Source organism: Tinamus guttatus, unplaced genomic scaffold (genome assembly GCF_059628265.1).
Source record: "Tinamus guttatus ecotype Peru unplaced genomic scaffold, ASM5962826v1 Tinamus_guttatus_pri_ptg000509l, whole genome shotgun sequence".
NCBI lineage: Eukaryota > Metazoa > Chordata > Aves > Tinamiformes > Tinamidae > Tinamus > Tinamus guttatus.
The window spans coordinates 2,560,797-2,588,666 of NW_028289043.1; the positions used below are offsets into that span (position 1 = coordinate 2,560,797).

The following is a 27,870-nucleotide window of genomic DNA, read 5'->3' on the forward strand; positions in this document are numbered from 1 at the left end:
AACTGCAGGTTGCAGAGATATGATATTCAATATCTTTCAATGCCATTCTTTAAATATCACTGTAAATTATCACATAATAATAATAATAATAATAATAATAAAGTACCAAATCATGTTTCCCGGCTAGAGAGAGAGATTATTGCATCATGTTTTGGCAGTGACTCGATTATCTTACTCCACACTGGCAGCATTCAATATTAAAAGAATAAACAGCAAAACTGGTCAGCAGCTTCTCTTCCATCTGGAGTTTTCCCAGGTAGATAAACAAAACAAAAACAAAACAAACATAAAGCTGCAATGGGAACAGGTGAAAGCCCTGGCCCTTGCATTGCTCTGATGAAAGTAAACTATACGGATTTCCTTAGATAAGCTCATCACAATCCCAAAAGAAGAGCCAGGCGTGTAAAACCTCCAAATAATGATCTTCAGTGGAACAGCTATGTGATTTATATGGGGCAGTGGCCTTGTCAGCTACGTGTCTGGTTCATTTACAGGTTTGTCTTCAGTCAGCATTAGGATGCATTCACCTCACTGGAGTTTTGGCTGGATGACATGTGCGAGTCCAGATTCTCCTTGCATTTCTCCAAGTCGTGGAAATACGGGTGAGACAGGGCGACATAGGCAGATATTCTCTTGGCTGGATTGAATGCTAAGCATTTCTGTAAGTACGAAAAGAAGCTGGTTTTAACAAAAATGTGCAGTGAACTTTGCTAACATAGCATGTGCATACTAATGCATGTCACTGTCAAATATTGAACTGTTTTAGGCACAAAAGAATCTCACTAGGTGCTGTGTGATAACCATTCATATTAAAGGAATGGGGTCATAGGATACAAATGTGACCTCTCACAAGCTAATAGAGAACAGCAAGTTAGAACATTCCAGTATCCTTAGTTTAGGAAATCCCAGAAAACAGGTTTTCTGGAATTCAGATGCACAGGACATCTGTCTCACAGACTGCAGGGAACAACTGTTCCTAAAGAGTTTTTGAATTCTCTCAGTGTGTCTTGTGTGCTTGACTTTATTCCCTTTATATTCTAAGATTTTGTGTTCATTTTTTTCCTACTTAAAAAAAAAAACACACACACAGAAAAACAGATTCCATCATGTTGAAATAAAAACAAAAAATCCAAAAGTACACTAAAAATCTAACCTATGCCATTCTGTAAGAGTGCAGAAAGCCCAGCTCATCATGCTGGTCAGTAGTCTTTTCACCAGTGCATGCAATAGTTTTGTTGTGTCAGGATGTAGTGTGCTAGCTATGTGGGCTTATACTGTCTTTTTTTCAGTGTCCGTTCAGGACCCATCATAGTGTGGTCCTGGACACTTACGATGACTCCTGTGCACTTGGGCAGCACAAAGAGCTGCAGGATTTATTGCTGAATATTTATTGCTGCCTTTAGATCGTGGTTTTCTGTCACAGTAAAGAGAGCAGTACAAGCTGGTCACTGCTTGTGGAAACATTCCTGGACAGATAAATACTTTTGTAGGGGGTTTCACTTTTTGCAGGCAACAGGAGCAATGGTGACCTTCTCTGCTTTGCTTTTCATCCCAGCTCTCCCAGAGCTGCCCTCAAATGATCACAGCTACTGTGTTCATTCTCCCAAGTTACCCATTTTCTGCTTTGTTCTTATCTGCTTGTATCAGATCAATTTCTGTTTCTTACTAAATTGCAATCTCCAGTTTTAGGCTTTTTGTATCAATTTCAGTGTTCATATTCTGTTTATGCTAGACTCCCTTTCTAAGAAGCCCTTCTAAAAGCCTCAGTGTCCCCTCAATATAAACCCCTGTCTTCCTCCTCCTAGTTGTTTTTCTTGTCTTCTTTCCAGGTCCTTATCCCAGCCTTTTCCCAACCTGCCTAGAACTTTCTAGAACTTTCCAGCACCTAGAACTTAGAAAAGCACATCAGAACCTCACCAGAAGTAAATCTTTGCCCAGTTCATCAATATCTGGTACAAACTTTTCAATAGGTTGTGCGGGCCTGGAAGTGAAAGCATTTCTGGGAAGGGCAACATCATTAGGCCAGTCCTCTTCTTCTGGGAGTCCGATTACACTGTGAAAGGAAAAATATAACGTTAACTCTGGATATTTATCCAACTCTCTCCTTTATATTGATTCTATGAAGCAGCAGTTTGCTTTATCAGTGAGTCTATTAGTTTAGCTGCAATTACTTGTACAGCAATGCACTGAGGACTGTGAAGAGAGGGAGATGGGTGTAGGTCCTCCACATGCTTTGTAGAAATTACTGTGTGTCCAGCCTAGTCTTCTGGCTTAGCTCTCAATTTTCTAAATCTTCGAGTTGAGAAAGGGTTGAATGTTTTGGAAGAAATTTGCTCAGCTCTTGTCTGGATGGCGCAACATATGTCACTCCAGGATGATTAAAAGCAGGAAACTTCAAAGGGGAATCTCATGCAAGGATCTTAATTCACAAGAATAAGGACTGAGAGAAGACTATGGGTCAGGATGAGGGTAAGGCAATAAAAGGGAAGTTTCATAATGCTTCAAAGCTGTGTGCAGTAATTGTTGCCCAAAGTTAAACAATTTATTTGCTTTGCAATACAGGTTCTAAAGTCTCAGTTCAAAAGTGGCATAGGAGCTAAGGGCCATTTTGTTTTTACTTTCAATTTTATTAGAATATTTATTAGAGTATTTTAAATCTCTATCATTTATTTCTCTTTTATTTTCATTTCAGAAGGTACTTACATTTATGAAATAATCATGCTAAGGCCTGAAAACCCAAATACACGAATCATTAGGGGAACTCTAATCCAGAAACTTCCAATGTTTCTGCATCACATCTCCTACATTTCACGTTTTGGTCTGATGTTAATGTTTGTGGTGATAAAATGCCATTTCTCAATGGAAATTCTGGAAAAGAATATGTGTGTTACTTGCTAAGTTTTAGGGAAAAATCAATTTCTATGGTCTGTAAAAATGAGATTTTTATTAGAAATGTTGCCAGGGTAGGAAGATGAAAAAAAAAAAAAAGCATTAAAAGCTTAGGTCTGCACTAAATCCAATGCCACTAGGGAGCAGCATCGTCCTTTTTTAATTAATTGAGTTTGATAATTGCCTGGGTGAGGCCAAGGGTCAAACATTTTCATGTAAAACATAAGCCACCTCACTGAACTTAGTGGAATTATTTCATATTTACATGGGTTCTAGATTGTAAATTTGCTTCATTTAAAATGCCTCTGAAAGCTAATACCTTGTCCTCAAAATAACAGCATGACCAGGAGGGCAAAGCAATTACAGTCTCAGGGCAATTTATTTTTGCAGTTTCTAAAGACATCAGCACTGTTGGGAAAAGACGAGCTAAAGCCGCGTGAAAAATTAAATGTGATTTTTGCCACCACAGGCATGTGGGGAATGGGATGACTCCCTTGCCCACAGTGGTTGCTACCATATGATCAGCGGCGTGAGGAGCTGGACCCAGATTAAACATCACACAGAGAGCATCACAGGACCATGTGGGAGTTAAATATTCTAAATGACAAGGGCGTTTAACCTGCGATTCAAACAGGTCCTGTTAGTCCCAGGTCTGTTTATATTACACGAGAGACACATACGGAGCAGGGTAAGTGTAGTAGGCACAGGCAGGACGAGCAGAGAGCCATGAGGCAGCTTGGTGCTCAGGGAGCAGGGACAAGTCCAGGAAGGGAGAAGAAAGACATTTGAGTTATCCACACACACTATTTTAAAATCATAATAAGGAGTTTCGTAAAAAAAATACCCTTAATAATGAGTAGTTGCCCCTGTTCTGCTCTGGTAGCACAGCCACGTCAGGGACTAAGCTTGGGAGAAGCTAGGAGGAGCTTCACCTCCTGCCACAGTCTCAGGCCTGGTCTTGGGAAAGTCGAGTGTCTTCCTTGCTGCTGATCACATGGGGAGACAAGTCTGCTCATGGCATGGCAGCAGCCAGCCTGAAATCTGGGAGGACATCCCGCATGCTGGCAGGGTCCCTGGAAAGCAGGAAATTGTTCTGGACCACGTCCTCGGGATTTGCCCTTGCGCTCCGTGGGAGCTACCTGATGCAAATAAGGGCAGCACGTGGGAAACAAAAGTAGAGCACAGCCCTCAGGGCCAAAAGGGCACATCGGTCCGGTGTGCCCAAAAATCCTCGAGCAGCTTTCTGTCCAAATTAGCCTGGAGAATGACTCACTGCTGCAGAGAGAAACAATCCTCCTACAAAAAGAGCTATGCCTAACTCTCCAGCTGTGAAAACACCAAAATAAACACTATTTAGCATGAAATCCCCCCCAAACCCAGGAAAGAGACTTTGGAACTATTTAAGGGGTTGCACAAAGAGAAGCAGAAGCAAACTTTCTCTTTAAGTAGATGTGTAATGAGGAATTTCTTCTAAAATTAGCACAGCATTTATTCTTCTTGATTAAGGGTTGAATTCTTTTCTGTACAGGTAATCCTGCCCCCTAGGGATGGAAAGATCCCTGTTGGAGGCTGCTGCTAGCTGGTGTGTGTTTAATCCTATCTCCAATCATTTGGAATTTTTTCTTTAAATGTCATATTACAAATGAAAATCTTCAGAAAAGTCACAGCTAAATCTGTTTCTTTTTCTTTTCTTTTCTTTTTTCCTTTTCCTTTTTTTTTTTTTACAGAACATGCTGCGTGTGTTGGAACTGTCTTCATTTACTAAAGCAGCATATACTAGCACCAGGAGAGCAGCTTTGCCAGAAGAAGAAAAAGTAAACTTTAAGGGCTGATTTTTCTGGATTGGGCAGGAAGAGCTATTCAGCGCATGACAAATTAACCACGCAAGTGAGTCACATACACTGGTATGGTATGCAGGAAAGGGAAGTCAACTGTGCGAAATCAAGACCTGCAATTTAGGAACCCCATATTAAATAATGAAAATGCTTAGAAACAGATCTGTTATGATTTGAGAAGTGGTAAACATGGCTAAACAGAGAAATTCATTATTTGATCAGTTTAACTGGAAGTTTTACTCTCTTCTCTTTGGAATATCTTCAGGGGAATACTGCCTCAACCTTCGGTCTAGGTCTGTCTCTCACTTTGCCTACTGACCTTTTCTGTCTTCCAGACACCTGGATCCCTGCAGCCCTCTGGTACCAGAAGGGAAGACAGAGGTGCGTGCATATGTTTCTTAAAAATTCAGAAACATTCCTGGCTCTGACGAGCTTTTACACAAAAGAGGTGATTTATTCTCATTTAATTATCATATTGATAATATCAGTCATTCTAAAGTGATTTCTTAAAACTAAAACCATATTTTGGAAGTGAATTATTCTAACCAAAATGTTCAGTGTATACCTGAAGAACACAAATATGAATTTTGAATATTTTAAAATGGTTTTAAAATAAAGCCAATTAGGCCATCTCCAACAAAATATACATTTATAATGCTGATATTCCTTCTGTTCTCACAGTTCCTTTCACTACAAAAATATGATTGTTAATCATTTTAACAGGCTACACAACATATTTTAAATATCTTCTTCTGTACAGAAGTCACTGGTTAGCACCTTCAAGATTTCATTTTGGTAACAATCTAAGGGATTCTAATGTTTCCTGAAATATACCAATCACAGAGAAAACAACTCTGTTTATAAATGAAGCGAATCTCCTGAGTCTCTCTAACTGTTTGGGAAGGCGCGCGAATGCATGCATCACGCAAATGTGTTTAAAAGATTTTAAAAAGCCCCAAAGAGAAGTTTCTCCTGACTTCCTGCTGATGGCTGTTAGTTCTGCAGAACTATATTCCATGTTGCTTCCTCCTCCCACTCTGACCCAGAATACTCGGAAATATCATGTTGCATTCGGTAGCAATAGGAAATATGTTCTAGGAATACTTTGTTCTAGTCACATTATTGCATTAAAAACATAGCAAAGAGCAAAGAAACTTCACAGTGTTTCAGTATTAAAAGGATATTGACATAGTGCAACTTGCTATTACTTACTCAAAGATTTTTCCTAGCTGATCGACATCTGAATTTCCACGAAAGAGTGGCCTGAAAGAATAAAGAAATATTTTTTAGGAAATGATTTCCTCTAATTAAAGTCATAGGGTGAAAATACGTTACTTTTTGAGGCCTCACTCCTTTTGCTTCACGTTTTATCCAGCCTGTGAGCGCATTGTCTTTTAAGTTTCTGCTTAAATCAGTGAAAAATAAGATGGATGAAACATATCTTTGAATATGTTACTTTAGGGAATTGATTGTGTCCTTTAATAGGAATGAAATAACCTTTTCCCTCTCAACTAGTATTATCCTATGAAATACAAAATAGATTTCATTAGAAAGAACATACTCAAAGAGCTCATTAGAAAGAAAAAATGAGTGAATGTCATGCAATCCATTTTAATATAATAAAATCAAAGATGAATTATTAAGGATATAAGTTGAAAATTAAATTCCTTGCATATTGTACTGGAAAGGCACTCCTAAGTTTGAGTATAAAATGACAGTGGATTTATGAAGGTTTGTGAACAATGGCATGTGAAACAGTACAGAATTTACCTTGAAAGAGAGGAATACTTCTGCTGCATAGATAAAGATATGTTCAGGAAAGAAACAAATTAATAGGAAGAACATTACAATAGGTAGAGCAGAGGCTTTCAGAAAAAAAAAAAAAAGACTAAAAATACTTTAAAAGAGTGGTACATACTTTTTCCTTCTCAAAGTACAGTTTAATATATTTCTACTATTGTAATTTGTAAAATACTATCACCTCATAGTGACTAATCAGTAAAATATAAAACTCAGATTTGTGTCCTATACTGCCACCTACTCCTGTAGTCCAGTAAGCTGTGATCCACAGTGCAATCGTATGTGTAAACTCCAAAGAGTTCCAGCATCTTCCTGGTGGATGACAAAGGACGCAGCCAGGAATGAGGGCGCCTGTGAAGATCAGCCCTCAGATGCTGAGCAGTACTTTGGTGCAGTAAGACGTGGGTGGACCTGGTAGATCAGTTGAAGAAGGGCAATTCAGGCTCACACAAACTGCAATATTGCGTGGGCTGCCCCTCTTCTCTGAAGCACAGCTCTCCAGAGTGCTGCACGCTGTGAACTTACTGCTCCGTTTTTCCTACCTGTTCAACTGAAATGCTTGAAAAACGCTGCATATTCCCAACTTTTCACTGGCATCCTTTGTTTAGGAAGGTCATTTCTCCTGCCTCTTCCTGCATCCTCCCTTTCTCCTCTCTGACAAAGGCCCTGAACAACAGCGATCGCCAAGGCCATGGCTTCACAGTCCCACTTCTTAAAAGAAAACTCTTCCATCTATGCTGGGACAGCAAGGAATACCCAGCTATGATCCTCCCCCTCATTGCACATTATCAGAAGCAGGCACAGCACTCCCATCACCTCTTGCTAAACATGAGGGCCCAGAGAGTGGTGATCAGCGGTGCAGAGTCTAGTTGGAGGCCTGTAGCTAGTGGGGTCCCCCAGGGGTCAGTCCTTGGTCCAGTCCTGTTCAATTTATTCATCAATGACCTGGATGAAGGCACAGAGTGCTCCCTCAGCAAGTTTGCTGATGACACGAAACTGGGAGGAGTAGCTGATACCCCAGAGGGCTGCGCTGCCATTCAGAGGAACCTGGACAGACTGGACAACTGGGCGGTGAAAAACCTCATGCATTTCAACAAGGCCAAGTGCAAGGTTCTGCACCTGGGGAGGAATAACCCCAGACACCAGTACAGGCTGGGGACCGACCTTCTGGAGAGCAGCTCTGCGGAGAAAGACCTGGGTATCATGGTGGATGACAAGTTGACCATGAGGCAGCAGTGTGCCCTCATGGCCAAGAAGGCCAATGGGATCCTGGGGTGCATTAAGAAGAGCATCTCCAGCAGGTCGAGGGAGGTGATCCTGCCCCTCTACTCAGCCCTGGTGAGGCCGCATCTGGAGTATTGTGTCCAGTTCTGGGCCCCACAGTACAAGAGGGATGTGGAGCTGCTGGAGAGAGTCCAGCGCAGGGCTACAAGGATGATCAGGGGCCTGGAACATCTGCCCTATGAGGAGAGGCTGAGGGAGCTGGGCCTGTTCAGCCTGGAGAAGAGAAGGCTGAGAGGGGATCTAATCAGTGTCTATAAGTACCTCAAGGGAGGGAGTGCAGAGGACGGGGATGGTCTCTTTTCAGTGGTGGCCACTGATAGGACTAGAGGAAATGGCCGGAAACTGAAACACCAAAAATTCCATAGGAACTTAAGGAAAAATTTCTTAACAGTGAGGGTGATAGAGCACTGGAACAGGCTGCCCAGAGAGGTTGTGGAGTCTCCTTCTCTGGAGATCTTCCAAACCCGCTTGGACGCAGTCCTGTGCCACGTGCTCTAGGTGTCCCTGCGTGTGCAGGGGGGTTGGACTAGATGATCTCTAGAGGTCCCTTCCAACCCTAAGCATTCTATGATTCTATGATTCTATGATTCTATGAGTTTATTCCTGCAAAATGAGGGGAACATATTGCAACTCTCAGTGGGACAGCACAGCTCCATTTCACTATCTTGCAGGGCCACATCAAATACCCCAACCAGGTTCAGAGCACTAGGACAGATCTCATTTAGACATAATCTCTAGATACAATCTCTGCAGAAACCTTTGCTACCAAGAAAAAGAGCAAAGCAATAACTGGAACACATGCTGGCTCTTTGAGGTACTAGGCATGCATTTATTTTTCTTCATATTTGCTGCCAGCCAGGTTATGTCCTACCAATTTACAGTGCAAACTGCTTTGCACAGGCCACTGAGTGAACAATTTCACCAAGTTCAATCTGAAACTGCATGACACCAGATTTGAACTTGCGAGATGAGGCAGCCTAGTACTTGTCCATAACGTACTGTTTATTTTCACTCTGAAATAAATAATAATAATATGCATGGATTCCCAGATATACACTATGTTTTTTATTGCAGCCTCTTCCACAAGACTGCTTCAACTTACACTTAGAGGCTTCTGTACTTTTTAGGTAGGAAAACTGGCTAGGAAACCCAGTAATACTGGCTTATAAAAAGCCCAGCAAAGCTTAACTTGACATGATCATCTACTTCCACTGTCTGTTTTGAACTTGATATTCAAGATTTTCAGTATCTACAATCCTACTATTTTCTGTGGTGAAAGACACACTCCATAGCTTCCAAAGTCAGGTAATATGACAACCTTAGATAATTTTTAAATTAATGCTTTAAATTATTAGCATACAGACTTCTCCATTACTTCAACCATTTCACTTTTGCTTCCAGCATTACAATACCGGGACCCTTTAAGCTAACAAAATGTGCACAATCAAATAATCCTATCCGTGCGGACGGGAAGCAGATCTAATGTTTTAAAATGTATGCTGATCCCTGTGTTAATGTGAAAGCTTGGCATAGTCAGCCTTGCTCTCAAATCACCTTAGGCACTGTCATGCCAAAACAAGTGTGATTCTTGGGATTTTTAAGAGAGGTTTTTCCCATCGCTGCTGCTGTCTCAGATTTACTAAGAGCTGAAGCAAGAATTTAAATTATTTTGAATATAGAATTACACAACACAAGGTAACCTTGCAGCACACTTTGATATTTCATCATAATGAAGCATTATTAATTCAGCTTGCAGACTTCCATCCATCCACCCATCGCGACTACAGCAGAATGCCAGCTCCAGGCTCGGCACCGCCAAGCTAATGAAATTTGCCTCACGAATCTTGGCTGCTGGTTCAATTGGAATATTGGACGGATGATTGGGGAAGTAGATCCACTTAATCAGCAGCTGAACGAAAATCTCATCGCGCATTTTGGCACTAGCTGTTCTTAAGCAATGACTTGCCAGCACCGCAGGTCCAGCACACTTATATGGGAACTCTTATCTTGAGGAATTGTTTTTTTAATTTCATTCTTAAGGGTGGGTACCAGTACCACTGAACTGGAAGTACTCTTAGCAGCCGCAGAAAAGTAAAATCTCACCTTTTTTCTCCCTATCTTTTACTTGACTCACTCACCCACTCGTTCCCTGAGGTTTATTTCTGCAGACTGAATCCAGAAGTCCTTACTTGGGGAGCTCTGCAAAACTGGTTAAACTCTGAGTTTCATTTAGATCTAGATCCGCTTCGTGTGGCAGCAGATGGAATCTGTCCTCTGACTTCAAAGAGCTCCTAAAAATCTGTGTCTGTCTCAGGAAAGAGGGGGCAACTGGTGGAGGAAAGGGGGTGCATCTGGGGATGCACTTGCCTTCTCTATGGCTCCTTGATCCTCTCAACCTTCCCTGGCTTTGCCTGCTACAAACTCCACGCTTTGAGGCCTCCCACATCATTGCTGTCTCAGAATACACACTTGAGCAGGGAAGAAGATGGGACAAAAAGGATTCCAGTGCAGATGAGACCAATTTAATCTAACCGTTTGCTCAAGAGGTCCCAAATATTGTCACATGCCTACGCTTTCCTACTTTTGTAGTTTTGTTTTATTATTTTTTTAGGGAGAAGAGAGGAGGGAAGTGTTACAAGGGATTGGCAGGATCCTGCCTTCCACCTTGATGACAATTCCTTCCCAAGGCCTTGGAGACAGAATTTTAGCCAGTCCCTCTTGAACAATGTCACTGGATGGAGGGAATGGAGATTTATTTCTACTGTAGGGCCAGAATGCCCTTAGCTTACAGAAAAAAAAAAAAACATATATATTTGGAGGTACAACATTACTACTCTGTCCTGCTAACACAATTTTCTCCTCAAAGAGTATATATTTTTGAAAACATGGAGCTATACTGGAACAAGTCCTTGCTCCTGAGGTACAGAATATGCAGCTACACAATTAAGTGGATATTAGCTATGAATCTGCATTGTGACTACTTCCACAGGATAAATCTAACTACCTTTTTATATGGCAATCTAACACAAAGATAAATATAACATTGTAATAAAAATACAGGTCACAACTTAAAAAGTGCAATGTAAAACCACACAAATCCTGAACAAGTTAGCATCTGCTTATAATTTAGAAGGACTTTCACCACTAATCTTCTGGCTGAAAGGCTCTCATGCTTATATGCAGCTGAACAAATTAGATTTCTCTTTTATCTTGTCCAAAGGAGTATACTCGGCTCACGTTGCTGTCTCATGCTGCCTTCCACCTACACTGGATGTTCTGTCTAGCTGAACCGGTATCTGTGTCCGAAAGGTTAAGTACTCTATTTTTCAGATGCTCTTTTTCATATCTGTGCTACTCAGTACAAACTGAGCTATAAACATTTCCTAAGCAAGTCTCTATGAAAACAAAAATCATCCTCCTGGTGCAACTCCACTAACATGCCAAAGCAATTCTAAAAGTAGTGTGCACAAAGACAATGCAATGACACCCAAACAAAAGATGTATGAGGTTTAACTGCAAACTGGGCTATAACTTCTAGACTTTACTTCCAGCTTACAGTCCACAAAGCACGGAGTCTCTGGAAGAAATTGTAACAAAGTTTTGATTTATTCCTAAGTTGGAATAAAAGGCATTGAGAAACACTGCTGTAGTCTATACTGCAGTTTAGATACAGGAGAAAAATTGCTTAGCAATATAATCAGGGAGGGAGGTACAGAAAAAGATTCCTCGATGCCTTGATGGTGACAGGCATTTCGAAACAATTACTTCCATTCTCATTGGAAACTGCCTTTTAATTTCTGACCTTGAGCTACTGAACTACAGGTAATATAGATAATGGAGAAAGCTTAGGTAAAGGATATAGTAACAAAGATGGAAAAAGTAAGAGTAACAAAGAAAAAAAGCAGTGAAGAAATTCTTTCTAATCCAAACATATTACAAAGCCATAGAAACAACTCTAGAGTTGCCAATGCAACTGCCTGCAAGGCTAGACAGAGAGCCAGATACGTAAGAAATAACTTCCAAAACAGTTATCTGGAGTCTGTCCACTAGCGCATTTGCTCCGTGTGGTGACAACAGCAGCTGGGAATCCCGTCGCCTTCCTTGTTATCGCAGAAAAACAATACGGATCATCTCCCAGTGGCTGACTTGAATAGAGACAGGGCTTTTGGTGAAAAGTCCACGTATCGGCAATTCCCATGGCGGCAACGAAGTCACCTAAGACCCACATACACTCGGAAGAGCAGCTCGGATGGGGAAGGCGCAGCCGGTTTTCCCGGGCACGCCAGGCCGAGGTGGGCGGGCTGGAAAGGTGGCGAGTGGCAGCGCCACAGAGAGGAGCAGGAAGCTGCTCAGCTGAAGGCCTCGGAGAGGCAAGACAGGGCAGACGGTCAAAGAGAAAGCCCTTGGTAACCTGACGCGCAGGAGGGAAAAATGCAAATGAAAAGAGTAAAGGAGCAGTTTATGGAAGCGGAAGAGGGAATTTTAGGCATCGGTAAGGCTACAGCAGTTAAATTTTGGAGTCTGAGTATGTGTGTGTGAGGGAGCAACAAGGTGATGGGGAAGAAACTTGAAAACTAAGGCCAAGAAACATTTGCCAAGGAATCCTGCATCGTGCCACGGGAAAGCTGCCAAGCTACATAGTCTGTGACTCAGAGATATATTTAAATGATGTTTTCTTTTTCTTTTCATATTACAAAATGTGAATAGCTGGCAAATAATTTTGTCAGATTCTCAGTTACTTGTTATGAAGAAAATATTTTCATTTTCTGAATTAAAAACAAATAAGACCTAAAACTAAAATCACGAGATGACTCGAAATAACATGATCTGGACTGTCCTGTGGAAACCTTTATTCAGAGGGATTATTTCTGAGCTGATTCCTCACTCGTGTTCCCGCCGCTGCTTCTCTTCCACAGCTCCCTGGGACACGTCTGCGCTGCGGGCGTGAAGCGGGAGACTAAAGGAGGGTGTAAGGAAGAAATATGAATCCCTGCGACGTGTCAAAGGTCCTTGACCGCTTCTGATTAGCAACATGAGTGGGGCAGAGCATGAAACTCATTTCAGCAGGCAGGCCCCAGCTGAGAGCGTTGCACGCACTGGACAGTTACCCACTTCCAGTCACACGCGCCTTGCCTCAGCCCTTGTGCAATCCCCAGTTCTCATTTTAACGTAACATTTTTTTGTACTTCGCCCTCTCCGCTCCCATTAATAATATCTCTGTGTGGGTGGCTGCCAGGCGCAGCACAGGGAAGAAGTTACTTCATGTAGAGCTTATTATACTTGATCACAAATCGCTCAAGGCTTTTAAGAAACATACCTTCTCTTCTCCTACATGTAAGAAGAATGACATGGGTAAATGTTAGGACTGAGGAAATAGATGGTGCTAAAATCTGAGAAAGAGCTGATCAGCCATCTTGAGTTTCTTATTTTAGTTTTTAATACCCCCAAAAGTTTTATCCCAAATCTATTATTCTTCAAGCAGGGTAGTATCATAATTATGGATAACACCTCTAAGATTATTGGGGCAATATCAGCATTAAACTGTTATCAGAATCTGAGCTAGTGTATTAAAAGAATTACAATTATTATTAATACTTCCTGTGAAGATTCTCACGGACTTGCCAAGTTTCATTCACGAGGCAGTGGCAGAGAAGGGCAAATCAGTGGCTTCTGAAAGGCTTTCGCAGTCTCCCAGGGCAGGAGCGTGTTGAGTTTGCTCCGTGCTATTTGAGATGAATTCCCAAAAGAAATATGAAAGTTCCCCTACGAATGCACAGACTATTTCCTAAGACACATGAGGCTGGACTGAGCAGGCCGGATGCTCTCTGAGCCACGCGTTCCCCGCAGAGATGAGCCAGGCGGGAGAACGCAGCCGGCAGCTCCGTGAAGCTCCAGGACTCCAATCATGTCTGGGACTGAAGCTGCTGCACGCGCGGCTGGAAGCCAGCAGTGTCCAAAAGGAGGTAAAAGGCAAGATGGAAAATAATGTTAGGAGTAAGAGAGGGCAGGTTAAAATGGGGCATAAATTCGGCAATCCCCTTTCGGTTAAGTTTCCTGCTCAGAGGCGAGCTTCCTGGTGCGGGTTCTCATCGTGGGAAGTTTGCACTGTTCTGGTGTGAGGGTTTATGCCGTGTGGAGATGCTCAACTGCTGAACGGCTTTTAGAATACAGGCTGGCAACCTGTGAAGAACCAGGATTGCAAAGGGATTAATCACTAGCAATTTGCAGAGGGACATACATGTTCCCTTGAAACTCCAGCTGAAAAGGAAAGGTCAGTAAAAGGGAAGCCAAGCAGAGGCACCATGTGCACCCTTAAGAGCAAAACAGGGCCAGACCCTGCGTAGATTCAGATTAAAAATATAGCAGAAAAAGAGAAAGTTTAAATGAAAAGTATATAAGCGTATAAGCACTCTCAAAGCTCCCTCAGAAAGTGGGCACAGGAAGACCTTATTCCGGATGCTTAGTGTTTGCGCGATAACGTAACACTAACTTTAGGTAGGTGTTGTGTTTCAAGGTCCCAGGTGGCCTTGGAGCAGAAGGAAGGGCCTCATCCCTTGCTGCTACATTCAAAAAGCTCTAGCACAGGCACCAGTGACCCCAGGATCAGCTAAGTAAGCTCTGGTTTCACAACCTCTCATAAGAAAGAAAAAGGTCTTTCAACAGAAGGATATAGCATGCCTGATAAAAACTGAGTGAGGTGAGTGTAGATTTTATCTTCATCCATAATATGCTCTACCATGGGCAGATCTCCTCTGTTCCTGGGCAAAACTGCTTCAGTATTCATCATTTAACACATTTATTATTATTTTTTTTTTATGGAAGAGCCTTGATAGGTTGAATGTCCTTCACTTATTCCCTAAGCACACACGTCACAGTTCTCTTATCTGTGGACATTTGCTTCTCCAGAAGATTTGTTGCAGGGCTTTTAGAGCGGTTATCTCAGCTCACGAGCATGATACAACAGCGGCATTTTGAAAACCGTCCCATCATCTGAAGCAAGTTCTGGAAATACATACACAACTGACCTTGGAAAAAGGGAAAGGCTAAAAAAATGTTTCTGTTTAGAGGAGACCCAGAAGCATTCCTCTCATTTGTACAGACAGTTCTCACCAGCAAGATGATTTAACTCTGTGTGTGTTAAATACACCACCGCTGCACACAGTTAAACTCTCTCCTGTCAGTCAGTAGTTTCAGGTTTAATTATACAGCTGAACTGCAGGCTTCTGCATTTCTTTAGCACCCAGACAGAACTACCGATATGACAAATACAATATGGTTGTGCTCTTCCCACAAATACTTATTTAGTTTTCTGTATTCTCTTCTTTCTCATGAGCCTATTTCATATCCCCCTTTTTAAACTTGCGCTCTCAAAAACTGCCACGCTTCTTCACTGTTGTGGTGCAGCTGTGTCTTAGTGCTTAAAAGCAATAACTGAATTCAGGATTAGACTAAGGCTACCCCATTAGGCTGGGCAGGGGCTGAGAAAGCTCCTTCTTCTCCAGTTCACCCACTGAAGCAACAGGCCTCAGAGCTGATCTGTGGGGCACTGTGCACAGGCCCTGGCTTTGGAAAGATCAAACTGCTTCTCCCAGAGCATGGCACCGTTGTATTCCAGCACTCTTTGCATTTTCACACCTTTCCAGCTCATACATTACTTCTCAATTAAGCATCAATTAAGCATCTAGCAAACATCACCACAAAATTTCAGAGCTGGTCGTGTCACCGTAAGGTGCTTGCTCATGCCATATTTCAAGTTGCAGTGAGGCACCTACTGTCAAGCCAAGAAAGAGGGATTCTTCTAAATCCCGGGAGAAACAATGCAAAACTAATCCATACACTACAACCACTTGAACCAATTGGTTCAATTCAATCTGCTCAAAGACCCTAAGCAAATTAACTTCAGAGTATGTTTTTAGGGTTTTCTGGGGTTTTATTGCTCAACAAACACAAAAGACAAAACCTTTTCTGTCACCTGTAGCAGTGAGATGACAGAGGTGAAAGTGAGGCAAGTGCGGTTGGACATTGGCACTCTCGGAGACTTTAGAAATGAGAGATCCAAAAGATGTCAAATTCCCACCACCAAAAGGTAACTACCAAATTGAAAATGTTTCACAAAGTCTAGATGATCAAATTCTCAATATAGAGTAAAAATCCCACAACGAGGTGTTTCTTCTTTGGGAAAGCACTAAAAACCAGAAGGGATGGCTGGACTATCTCTGCAAAGGGGCTTGAGCTGCTCCAAGGTGGCAGGGAATGTGGGCTGGGGTCTACGGTCACGTCTGCTACCCGTATTAGGTGTTAATGGCACCTGTTGCTCTAAGCCTCCCCAGAGCTTTTCAGACAAACCCAACACATCAGAAAAGCCCTCCCCACTGCAAACTAATACCCTGCATCACCTTCACCTGCAATCAAATACTGTTGGTCAGAAAAGAATCTCCACAAGGGGATTACAACCCTTCAGACAAGAAAGGCCAGGAAAACATTTCCAGTACTAACCAACAAACTATTATGTGAACAGAGGTGAAATTTCAACTCCAGACTTTTCTCCAGCTGTGGAGGTTGAGCCTCAAAAGACATGAAAATGGATTAGAAGGATGAAGTGAAAAAAAATATTTTAATTTGTAGCAGCTGTGTTGGCTTACGGTGAATTAATAAACACCTGCAGAAAAACTTGAGATAAGCATTAAAGGTGGAAAGTATTTATAGCAACCATACAAGGAAAACTGATACAGCTTTCAAAGGCCACTTAACCTAAATATAATTTTGCCCTAAATAATACTTTTTTTTCCCCAGGCAACATACTCAGGCTGTACAAGTTTCAGGTTTTATAGGCAATGGACCATGTAAGTGCACAGTATTGTGCAGGCTGTTACTGGGAACACTCCTGTTATTTATCCTGTTCATCTATTACTGATTATTCTTTCCCATTTTCCCAACCAGAAAAAAAAAAAAAGAGAACTTCTCTGTGGTAATACTACCCAGATGCTGTCTTCCCCTCTGCCTGTGTAGCATTGACATGAGTAGATCCCACTGCAGATTTTTCCTTGCATTTCAAAGCTTGAATTCCAAGATGAATTTGGGACATTTTTTGCTCTACTCTTGCTATTGGCTCTTGCCATTACTGAAAAAATAACCTGCTTCTGTCACTGGCACAATCCCCACCGCTTTTTGACATTATTTCAAAGGGAACAGGATACAACTCTTTATCTCTACAGAGTGAATTGTGCTGAACACCTGCCTCTGCTTGTGGCACTCCGGCCCTTGGACTTTTCCATCCACACATCACTTGCTGCTCACCACCTCCGTGTCCCCAGCTAGGAGCTGATGCACCAGAAAATGCCCTCACCATCAACCTCTTAACAGACCTAGCACATGAGCAATGTATCCCTCTCTCTGTGCAATCATTTTCCAGTAAAGGAAAACGGATGTCCAGGTAGGAGAGAAGCCAGCCAACCTGTTGTATCTCTGCGTAGGACATTCAGCAGGGAGTGAGTTCTGACTTTATACATATATGTATATATACATATATACATGTACGTATATATACACACTCTTTCATTGTGAAGTGGCCCTATGTCTTCTAGTTGTAACTGAGCATCTTCATTCTTACAGCAGCAGGGTATGATTCATTACAGCCAAGCAGGCTCAATTTAAAAGCTATAAAAAGCAACATTACTGCAAAAATCTTTTGCTACATATACTAATTTAGATACTGAAAGCATGAACTCCAATTATACGAATATAAAAAGCACTTTAAAATTATTCAGTTGTATAAAACAGCATGTATACAGTACTGATATAATAAAAAATACGTTTCATGGGCATAATCTAATAAAAATCATCCAATAATTGACAATAATTGGACAAATTCTGAACGATATAGCAGACTGAGTCAATCATCTTCTGATCTAGTTGCTGATTCAAACTCAGTCAAAATCAATAGTAAATGAATCTTCATGTCAATTTATTCCAGCTCAGCTGAATAAATGAGTGCAAACAAAGTAACCCTCTCGGATGGAATTCCTCTCTGACAAATGTCTGTATCCCCACAGCCCTTATTTTTGACAAGCCTGGACACTTGAGGAGAGAAGCCATGAATGTGGAGAGCACTGAAGCAAAAGAAGCAGCACTGCACCAGGGCGTGTGTTAGCAGTGCTTCCGGCCCGCGCGCGCTCCGCGCAGCTATAAAAGGAAAGCGGAGGGTATCGCGCGTGGCTTGGGAGAAGTCCCACGCTTTGCCCACGCAGAGGCAGGCTGCGGTCCCTGCAGAACGAGGCGTGCGGGTGGCTGGGCAGCTGTCACGGGCAGGCCGGGCTCGTCGCAGCCGCAGGCCGCTGCGTCCCCGGCCCTGCGCGCGGCCGACGCCGCAGGCGCTGTGTGGAGCACATCCGTGAGGCGCCGCGACGCCGCGCGCCTTCCCGGGCGAGCGCTGCCTCCGCAGGGAGAGGAAGGGCCGGCGCTTCCCTGCTCTGTCCCTGCTCTACGTTTCCGTGCAGCCCGAGGCCTGTGGCATAGCCCAGGCCGCGCGGAGCCACCTCCAGGTGCTGCGGCTCCCACTCAGAAATGCAATTCTGGAATTCTAAATATCAAACTTCTTACTGTTTTCTCCTTGACACTTCGAGCTCTCCTCTGGCAGGCAAGTATTCACTTGGTACAAGGTAGCACGAAGTTGCAGAAAGTTGCTAGGTTTTGCTCAGCTGTCCTAAGATGCTTCTGAAGTGCTGCTCCTTTAGGTGCACTTCCTACCACTCTCTTGCAGATCCATGATTTGTTTTAGATGGAAAGAACACCTAACAGCTTTTGTGGGCACCTACATATGGAGAAGCACTAGTGCAAAAACAAGTCACCGCCACCTCGGAGTTTAAATACCTTTCACAGGGATTTTCTTATAGAAGAGAAAAGCCAGTAAAGAAACACTTAGTTTATTCTGAGTCAAACAAAATCCAGAGAGCTCCCTGCAGCCAGAGGCCAGGCTTCGAGAAGCAGAGCATCCCCTGGCCACATCCCGGCATGGGCAGCACTGAGCAGTGCGCAGCAGGTTCTTCCCAAGGAAAAAAATGAGTCACATCATTGTCACAGACTGGGACATCACCCCTCTAATAGATTTTTTGCCTCCCTCCCCTTTTTTTTTAAAGATGATGCATTCAGGAGGATTGCAGACTATTGCTGGAGCATCTACCTGTGCAGAAGCTCCAAGAACCACCCCCAGGATGGAGGATCCTGGTGAGAGCTTGTCCAGGCTGGCCCTGCTGGAGCACGACTGCTGCTCTCCGGCCTGGGACACCCCGTCCAAACCTCCCCCTCCCAGTTCAACACCTGAACTTAACACTCACACTGAGCCCTCTCAGCAAACATCATTTCTGATGGTCTCCTGGCCCCTACCCCACGGCTCCCTTCTGTTTTTCTGCTATGGGTAATGACAGTTTCTGGTTTCTATGGTTTATCAACGGTTTCCCTTACCAACAGATCTATTCCTCTCACTGAAAGTCTGGCACAGCTGGAAACTAGGAGGAAAACCACAAGTGAATGGCCTGGCACTCGCTCACCGCCCCTCGCCAACCACAGGCTGATACAGTAACTGGATCTGACTAACGGCTATCAGTCAGCCCAACCGTAGACACTTAAAATGATATTGGCCAGAAAGCCTTGAAGGAAAATGTGAGCTGAAAAACAAAGAGGTACTTTATTTTTAAGGAGGTGATACTGCCTTGAGATCTCTTATCTGTTTTGTGCACAGTAATTATGGGTATTGTTGTGACTGTTTGCCCTTCTCTCCCTTAATGTGTGCTTGTCCTCTGCCCAAAGCCAACGGGAGCCTTACCACTGACATAGGACTAAACAGAAAACAATTCTGCTTATCAGAAAACTAGAATAACACGAACCAGTGCCGTCTTCTGCCTCCCTTTCAGAGCAAAGTTTGAAGCAAAAAGTCACTGGTGTTCTGTCAGATCACTAAGGTCACTAAGCTAAATTGTAGCTTGGGTCCATTCAGCTTAAGTAACACACAAAAAAATCTGTAATAGGCTGGCCACCTATCTGGGGAGGAAGAAAAAATCCTATTTTATTAGGTCTGGTTTGGAAAAACCATCAGCCTCCCACACACCCATATGTACATGAATGGCAGAAGAATAAAGGAGGAAAACTGCAAAGCACAGAATTTTGAACACTGATAAGATCTTTCCGAGGTATGAACCTTCTCCCAGTGCAGTCAGTCTGGACGGTGGTGAACTTTTACGGCACTTGCAACTTAAATCATTCTCGTAACAAAACAAGTTAATATCCAAAAATGGCAAAAACAAACTCAGGCCAAAACTGTACAGTACCTTGGTTCAAAGAGTGCAAATTAAGCTGTGTAGTTTTTACAGTTATGAGTGGCAGCATTCACCTTTGCTTGCTAAAACAAAGACAAAAAGCAGAAAGGAGAGAGCTTTGTTTTAATTTTTGTGCTACCAAAATCCAATGGAGATCAGGCAGACGAGTGAATGGTGATGTTTTCAAGGTCTTGGTCCACTAGATATGTTGTTTTGAGTTTCACTGGAAAACACCAGATAATGTGATTGCAAAGTCTGTGTTTAAAATTGCTGAGTGATAGATAGAACAGTTGTCTCTCAAACCACATTTAAGAAGTTTGACAGTTTACAAGGGAAACTCCACTTATAAGCAGTGTTCACAGATGTCTTCCTTTGGTGGCTTTTGCCTGGATGTCTGTGTCGTCTTGGTTTTATTACTCCTTCCCTCTCGTTATACCTCATTACCCCCTTTTTTTTTTCTTTTATGGATTCCCTTTCTGCTTCATCTATTTCTTTCTTCTTTTCAGTATTTAGATGATTGGGAAACATCTTACTGAAAATAGGAGAAGGGAGCACAAAAAGGTCTGATTAAGAGTTGAAAAAGAGATAGAAACTTGACCATATGGAGAAATACAAGATCTAGTAGGCAAAATGAATATTCCAACTGTTGCACATCTGCAAAGCCAGCCTAAAACTGTAAGTACTAAATGCTCAGATATGCTGAAGCACAGGAATATAACTGACAAAGAATTAAAAGGCAAGTAATATGAGACAAAACAACGTCACTGAAATATGCCTTACAAATCTGTCCGTGGTAGCACTGACATATGGTATGTGCAGAGAGGTAAATGAAATTGAAGTCTTCATCCCTATCAATCATAGTTACCTTTCTTTTGCTTGTGTTCAGTATGACCAGTATGTCATCTGTAATGTCTGTCCACATAGGAAGAAGTTAAAAACCCAGTTTGGTCAGCAAGATCATAACTGTGTGCCAAACAACTGCTAATAAAGATCAGTGCAGAAAGCCAGAGAATATAACCCTACCTTACTGAAACTGTGGTAATGTTTCCATGATTTCCTGCCCTATGTAAATTATAAGTTTTCCCATTAATTTCAGTTTGAGACAGTTTCGTCTAGAGCATTGCATAGTAATAAGTGGTCTCTCCTTCCTTCTAGTCTTGCCCAAACCACAGGCTCTTCAGTCACACCTTTGCCCATACTGATGCACTTGGTCTATGGCAAGATTAGGGATTGGTCTAAGAAAAACCACCTTTGTTTTAAGCTGCATTGTATTTTGTTCCTACTGTTCCAGTATCTGATATTTTGTATTGATCACAGGCTTTAAAGAAACGTTTCTGTGCCTCCAGTGCTTTGAATAATTCAGTGAGATTAACATAAACATTTTAAAGTGATGACATACTGTGGCACAGTTTGAGCTGAAGGCCACTTAATGCATATATAGCCTTTAGGCAGGTGTGCATTTGGAAGGCTACAGATCGACTGGATGTTCCTTGAAAGCGTTCAGCAGCAAGACAGTTAATCCCAAGGAATGGCTAACCCAAAATACACCAGGAGTAGGGGATATAGTATGGTGAATTGCCAGGCAATTCTCTGTAATAGCAGAATTTCTATGAGTCTTTTTTCCCCCAAAGCTCACTGTCCCCTCTACTTCTTCTTCAGCATGCTTGGATAGTTCAGAGTCTGTGGTTCTGCTGTTGAACATGTGTTGCCAGATGTACACCTAATTTTTTCAAAGTGCAACCTTAAAGGACTACATCTGTGAGAGATTAGCACCTTTAAGAACAGCTAATTCAAACCACATGCGTGCATGACCAAAATGATGCTAGTTTGAAGACTCAAACTGGACTCTGGACTGCAGATCTCCTCCGAGATAAAAGCCACCTGTCCCATTCAAAGCAGCTGAGAACCTGTAGGATCTGTTAGGAGTTATCACTTCCTTGTCCACTGATAAGATACGGGAGAAGAGACCTCCTGCTCTGTGCAAGGACATACACACAGTAGCTCAAATATTGATGACCTAATTTCCTTTGAAACTACCTTTTCCTTTCTCTTTGGCAGCCAGATAACAATAATCACACCAACAGAGCGGTCTAAATTCTTGTGAGTTTAGCTTCTGCTACGCAGAGTCTCATGTAGAACAGAGTGGAGGGCCTGTGAGTACCAGCTCTGCAACTGACAGCTCTGAGTATCTCCCACATACATTGCAATCTTATTTTGAACGAAAGTCCCACAGTCCTGGGGAGTTAACTATGAAGGCTTATTTCCTCGATAAGGTAATGGAGAGCTTGTACAGTGTCGCTGCAGGAAGAGCAGGGCCTGGCAGCCAGGACTGCTCCCTCTCCGCCCTGCAACGCGGTCCTGCAGAGGCAATAGTCCTCTGAGGTGCAGCATGATGCACAGGAAGAGAGTTTAGCTCTGCCATGCTTTGTGCCACTCTGCCATGCCGAGCTGTTTCTGGGGGCACTACAGTGCCCTTTGAAAACAAGGTTAATTTCAGCAATGATTTCAGCGAAGCCAAGGCTTTACAGTCTCATATGATCCAGCTAAAAAGAGCCATTCCTTCCACTTTGAGACAGAAGCTCAAACTTTCCCATCCAGCTTCAGTGTTTGGAAACAGCCTAAAAACAGGTGTTTTCATCATAACTGGCTATTTTTTTCTGAAACCACTAGGCCATCCTCTATTTCACGAGGCAGTAACTGCCACATGGTTTTCACTGCCCACTGCTCTTCCTTTCTTCAACAGTGATGTGCAATCCGATGGTGAAGTGGACAGTGGCCTGTCTCCTGGCACAGCCTGGCATTCCAGCCCTTGGTCCTGGAGCCAGAAAACTGGAGAAAGAGTGTGCAGTGGATCTGACAGCTGCACTGCAGGCTGAGCTGATAACCTATGGCTTGTCTGGGAAGTGGAAAAAATGCGTAGCAGATATTGCTGTGGAAGACCTGTTGCAATTATTCTATCCTGTAAAACACTGTATCTAAGAATGAATATGAATGTTTTGCTAGTTTTTTTTTTCACTTAACTGTTAAATGTTTTGTGCATGATTAAAGACAGCCTGTAGGTCCCAAATGCAGTTCTCATGTCACAGCCTTGTTACCATACTAGGCTCTAAGCTTTGATTTTATCACATCTGTATACACTACCAAGAGCAACAAAGGCCTGGGCTGTCTGCACACAATGATGTAACTACTCTAACTGGACACATTTATACTGTTATAAAGATGACTTCTGCTCTTCCAGCTTATTTATCTATCTTGCTTGTGCTCGCCCATCACAGGGAATTTGTCCCATCACAGGTATTTTAGCTGTCGCACATCTTTTATCTTCTGCTGAGGTTTTCAAGCATAGCTGGCAATGCAATAACTCTCTCACATATGTTAAGTGCTGGTGGAGAAAGCTGAAAAATGAGACAAATGACTAAAATAATGTCATAAAATTTAAAACTGAACAAATAATAACCTCATAGTATTTGTGCCAGTCTCGCGGGACTCATGATTGTACCGACAGCAGACTGACTGCAGCACCATGGAGCTGGTGCATGGCCATTCTCAGTAAAAGTCCACGTGTTTGGAATTAATTTTTTGCTTGTCTGAGTGAAGGTAGGGGCACTGAGATAATAATTCTTTATTTTTGTTTTGAGGAGGTGGAAAGGTTTTAGGGAGAGCGCTCTCTTTCAAGTATTGGGTGAGAGTGGACATCTGTAAGGTTTGTGAAGACTGATTTGCCAAAGACTGGAGGTACAAGGCCCTTTCCCACTGGCCAGGAAAATGTTCAGCCCTGGAGTGAAGGCTTTTTATAAATAATGCTTACTTTTACTTAATCATATTACTTAGAGGTACCTTCTACAACTATATACATGAGATTAACGCAGCTGGCTCAGTACTGGCTGCTGATTGAGATGAGACATGAAAGTTGCTGATCTTAGCGTGCCACTGGGTATCCCCTGCCATTGGGTATCCCCTGCCTCTGCGTCCCTGTCCGCTCTGCCAGCTGCATCTCTGATGGATTCTGTGACATTGTGGCAACCAATAGGACATCTTATAATTTTTATTACTAGTTATTGTGATCAACACACCATATCTTTTAATCAAAATAAAATGGAGTCACTGGAACAAATCCATTTACACTTTGGTTAGTTAAGGACAGTCCATCCAAATGTAGCTAGAAGGGACTGCAGCCTATTTAACTAGAAGAAAGATTTTAAATTTGAAACTGTCATATAAGGCCATTTTCACACAATCCTTCATTTGATGCTGTTTTCATCAGCAGAGCATGTGGACAGAAAAGCATTCTCAGGACAGGATATTCTCTGCTTGTATGACCCATGTGCTGGCTATTGAGCAATTTCTTGCAGATCTGTAAATGCAGATCCTGGGGACACATGAAGGCAGTTTCAGGATACAGCCTCACACCCCAGCTTGGTAACCACCGACCCCACCAGGCCGGGGTGGTGGTAGGTACACATGCACAAGGGGTGAAGCCTGGAAATCTGTACCGCAACTAAAATGTGCATGTTTGATGTGGATTTAAAATGTGCATGCTTGAGTAAAATGTACATAGCTATAATTAAAGCTATTCAAACCCCAGTTTTCAGGAGAGCTGGAGTCCTCAGGTGAGAGGTGTCATTTGGATAGCAGGGTGAGAGAAACCTTCAGATTTACTCTACATAGAGATTTATTTAATTTTGTTTTTTGTTTCTTTTTAAAGAATTCTTATACACAATCAGACTTATTTCAGATGCATTTTTTAAACAAATACTTTGCTTGCATTTGTCTTAAACTGGCTTGCCTTAAGGATGATTTAGACTAAATGAGGTGATATGGCACTCTGTAACACTGGGTTACTGGACCATTTCTCCAGCTCAGCTCTCTCCCAGTGTACTCCTCCTCCAGAGTAGTCTAGAACAGAGAAATAGAATAGTGTCGAATACAGAAATGTGTGGGTTGGAGTGAAGGCTGTGTGAATAAAGTGCCATTTGGTGCCTATCGGTAACCAAAAGCTTTCTGGCAGTGAGCAAGGTAGGAGGTAACTTGCTTGAACCTAGAGCTCCCTGACTGCATTTGCACAAATCTGTATAGACACTGCTGACCTTCTGCCTGGCATAAACAGCTTTGGGATGTTTGGAAGCATTTTATTTCTAGTTCCAGTGAAATCTCTGTGATCAAAAAAGGTCCAGAAGTGTCTCACTGAATTTGTTAAAAGCAACAGAGCTTTAAAATCTTTCAGAGAAAAGGCAAAATAGAGTAAGGAGAGGAACAAGTGCTCAGGAATGCAGTAAAAAGGAAAGACTGTCTTAATGTCAAATTAACATCCACTTCTAAGCTTTAGTTGCATTCTCATATTCTTATCCTATCAACACCAGTTGAAAAGCAGATGGATGATTACTAAGGGCACTACCATTTTCCAGCAGAAATGGCTCTTCCATTTATTCAATATTATGGAAATATTCCATGGAGTTTGCAAAATTTTACAGTTTATTGCTACCAAGGTCACAGTAACATGGGTTTTCTTTTGCAACTCACCAAGAAAATCAGAAAGACAACATATATCGCACAGAGAGTATTGCAGAATTAACCCCCTATACAGCCTTCCATGGAGATACCACTCAGTGCTGCTCACGGTTGCTTTGTGGCAATGGCACTTTAGATCAGTCTTCCAAAACCAGCCTGTATACTGAAGTATCCAAAAGTCATATTGTTTGCAATGAAACAACATAGTACATACAAACTTGGCAGATTCCTGACCTCTGCAGTTTTTGACTGTCTCCCAAACTTAGGACTGAGAATGTCAGACTGACCCTACATTTGGCAAGGACAATAGAAGTCCTGGTTTTATCAAACTCTCTTTCCAGTCAATTCTTGTTTTCCTAAAAAAAAATCTCTGATTTTGTGATATTAATGTAATATTTGCGTTAGAGAATTTAACTGTTTCTAATTCAATTTAATATGTTGGATCTGGGGATTTGGAGAGCAAGTAAGACTCAAATGTCATAATAGGAAAAATAAAATTAAATTGGTAGGCTTGTATATGGCAATACTCATCTGCAGGAATCGTGGAAATTAGACAAGAAAAAAAATAATGAGTTTTGAGAAGATAATAAAGTTCTCTCATCAGTTGTTTGTTCTGTTTTGTTCTTATTGCAAATGCTAAAATTAACTTGTTGGCTGCAATTTAAAATACAAAAAATACCAGTGGCTTGATGCCATTGTGAACCTGGCAGTACATGGGATGAGATGAAATCCTTAAAAGTTTGCAATGGAGGGCTTAACTAATACTCCTGAAATCCACATTCTTCTTTTCTCTCATTTTCTGACTTCATTTCTGAGTCAGACACACAGAGGGTGGAGTGTAATAATTCTACTCAGGCCATTTGACCAGGCAAAAAGCCCAATAAAAATGATTTTTCCATATACTAACATTAATAAGTAGTGGAATCACAAAGTCCCTTTGCAAGACTTCAATTAGTATTTTGAACTCCACATTATATAAATTCACCTCAATCTGCTGCTACTACTTGTTTCTCAAGGCCCTTGCAGAACGCCTATTTCTTGTAAGTTATATCTGTTTTGTTTTTTAGACCACTCAGTCTTTCTGACTGTTTTTAGAGTACTTAGTCTTTTCATTTTCTTTCACATTTTCTTTATGTACGTTCTATAATTTCACGGTAGCTGCTGCAAAGTGATATATACAGTTTCTCTGTGGAGATCACTTCAAACTAGACGATCACACATCAGCACTTTTTGCTGTAATCCCAACCAGACTGCATGTGATTGGGTTGATACTGAGGCAGATTTACCTCACCAAAGTTCTTGAGGGTTTGCTCCTCTCTACACCTACCACGTAGGCATGGTAAAACCTCCATGACAGCTTCCACTGACAGGCATTGCTCTCTCACTCACAAGTCAGCTGCATCCAGCTGGAATCTTTCACAGCAAAATAACTCTGATGATAGCCAAATTCACTGAATCGGTCAAAAAAGGAGATGTCTTATATCTGTTTTCTTTGCCTGCCTTTTACTACCTCTGTTACTCTACACCTTGTCAAAATAGCTTTTTCTCCCCAAATTCCTACCCCTCTTTGTAGAAATCAGCATTACAGTGACTTTCCAAATATGCCAAGGGAGGACAGGGAGCAAACACGTGGTGCTCTAACGCACAAACTCCAGAGCAGGACGACTGCTCAGCGCTGCGCCTGCCCTCCCCACATTCGGCCTTCCACAGCAGCCAGCTCTACTCAACCTGGTCAGCAGCCCCTCTGGCCCACACTTATCTGCATGCGGAGTCACGCGTAACGGGAGTGCAACAAAGCTCATTTAGGCTTTACCAGGAGCCAAGCGAAACTCCCACCAAAACAAAAACAAGAAAACTCCTTGATGGCAACATTTAAGGATACACAATGGACATTTACATTTTGTGCTGTAAATAAAACATCCTATGAGTCCTCTGCAACATAAAAATGACCTTATGTATTGTACTAGATGCTATTGCACATTTTTTTTTTCAAATTTCATGGAAAAAAAAAGAAAACTAATGTTTCTTACTTTCGACGAAACATTTCTGCAAATATGCAGCCAACACTCCAAAGATCAACTGGTGTTGCATAGCTGGACTGAAGCAAAACTTCAGGAGCTCTATACCACAAAGTAACAACCTGCAAAACAAAAAGGAACATAAGAGAGAACATGCTTATCTACTGAATTACAACCTCCTCGGAGCCGTTGTGTGCAGCCCCAGATTATCTTAATCCACATTGT

General features: G+C 42.2%; 1 protein-coding gene across 1 annotated transcript; it reads right to left on the reverse strand.

Annotated features, from left to right (window-relative positions):
* CDK6 (cyclin dependent kinase 6) lies at nucleotides 1–27,870 on the reverse strand. The gene is made up of 4 exons (XM_088533539.1): nucleotides 27,658–27,870; nucleotides 5,937–5,987; nucleotides 1,918–2,053; nucleotides 1–659 (listed from the first exon to the last, which is right to left on the reverse strand). The coding sequence occupies exons 1-4, from the start codon at nucleotides 27,798–27,800 to the stop codon at nucleotides 513–515; spliced, it is 477 nt and encodes a 158-aa protein (XP_088389665.1). The 5' UTR covers nucleotides 27,801–27,870; the 3' UTR covers nucleotides 1–512.

Bases quoted from the DNA above. Each gene is read 5' to 3' on its own strand.
- CDK6 (XM_088533539.1), bottom strand. From the start codon at position 27,800: ATGTTCTCTCTTATGTTCCTTTTTGTTTTGCAGGTTGTTACTTTGTGG. The intron at 2,054-5,936 runs GTAAGTAATAGC...TTCCTTTCACAG, and splicing joins CAGCTAGGAAAAATCTTTGA to TGTAATCGGACTCCCAGAAG. The intron at 660-1,917 runs GTGAGGTTCTGA...TCGTACTTACAG, and splicing joins TGGGCAAAGATTTACTTCTG to AAATGCTTAGCATTCAATCC.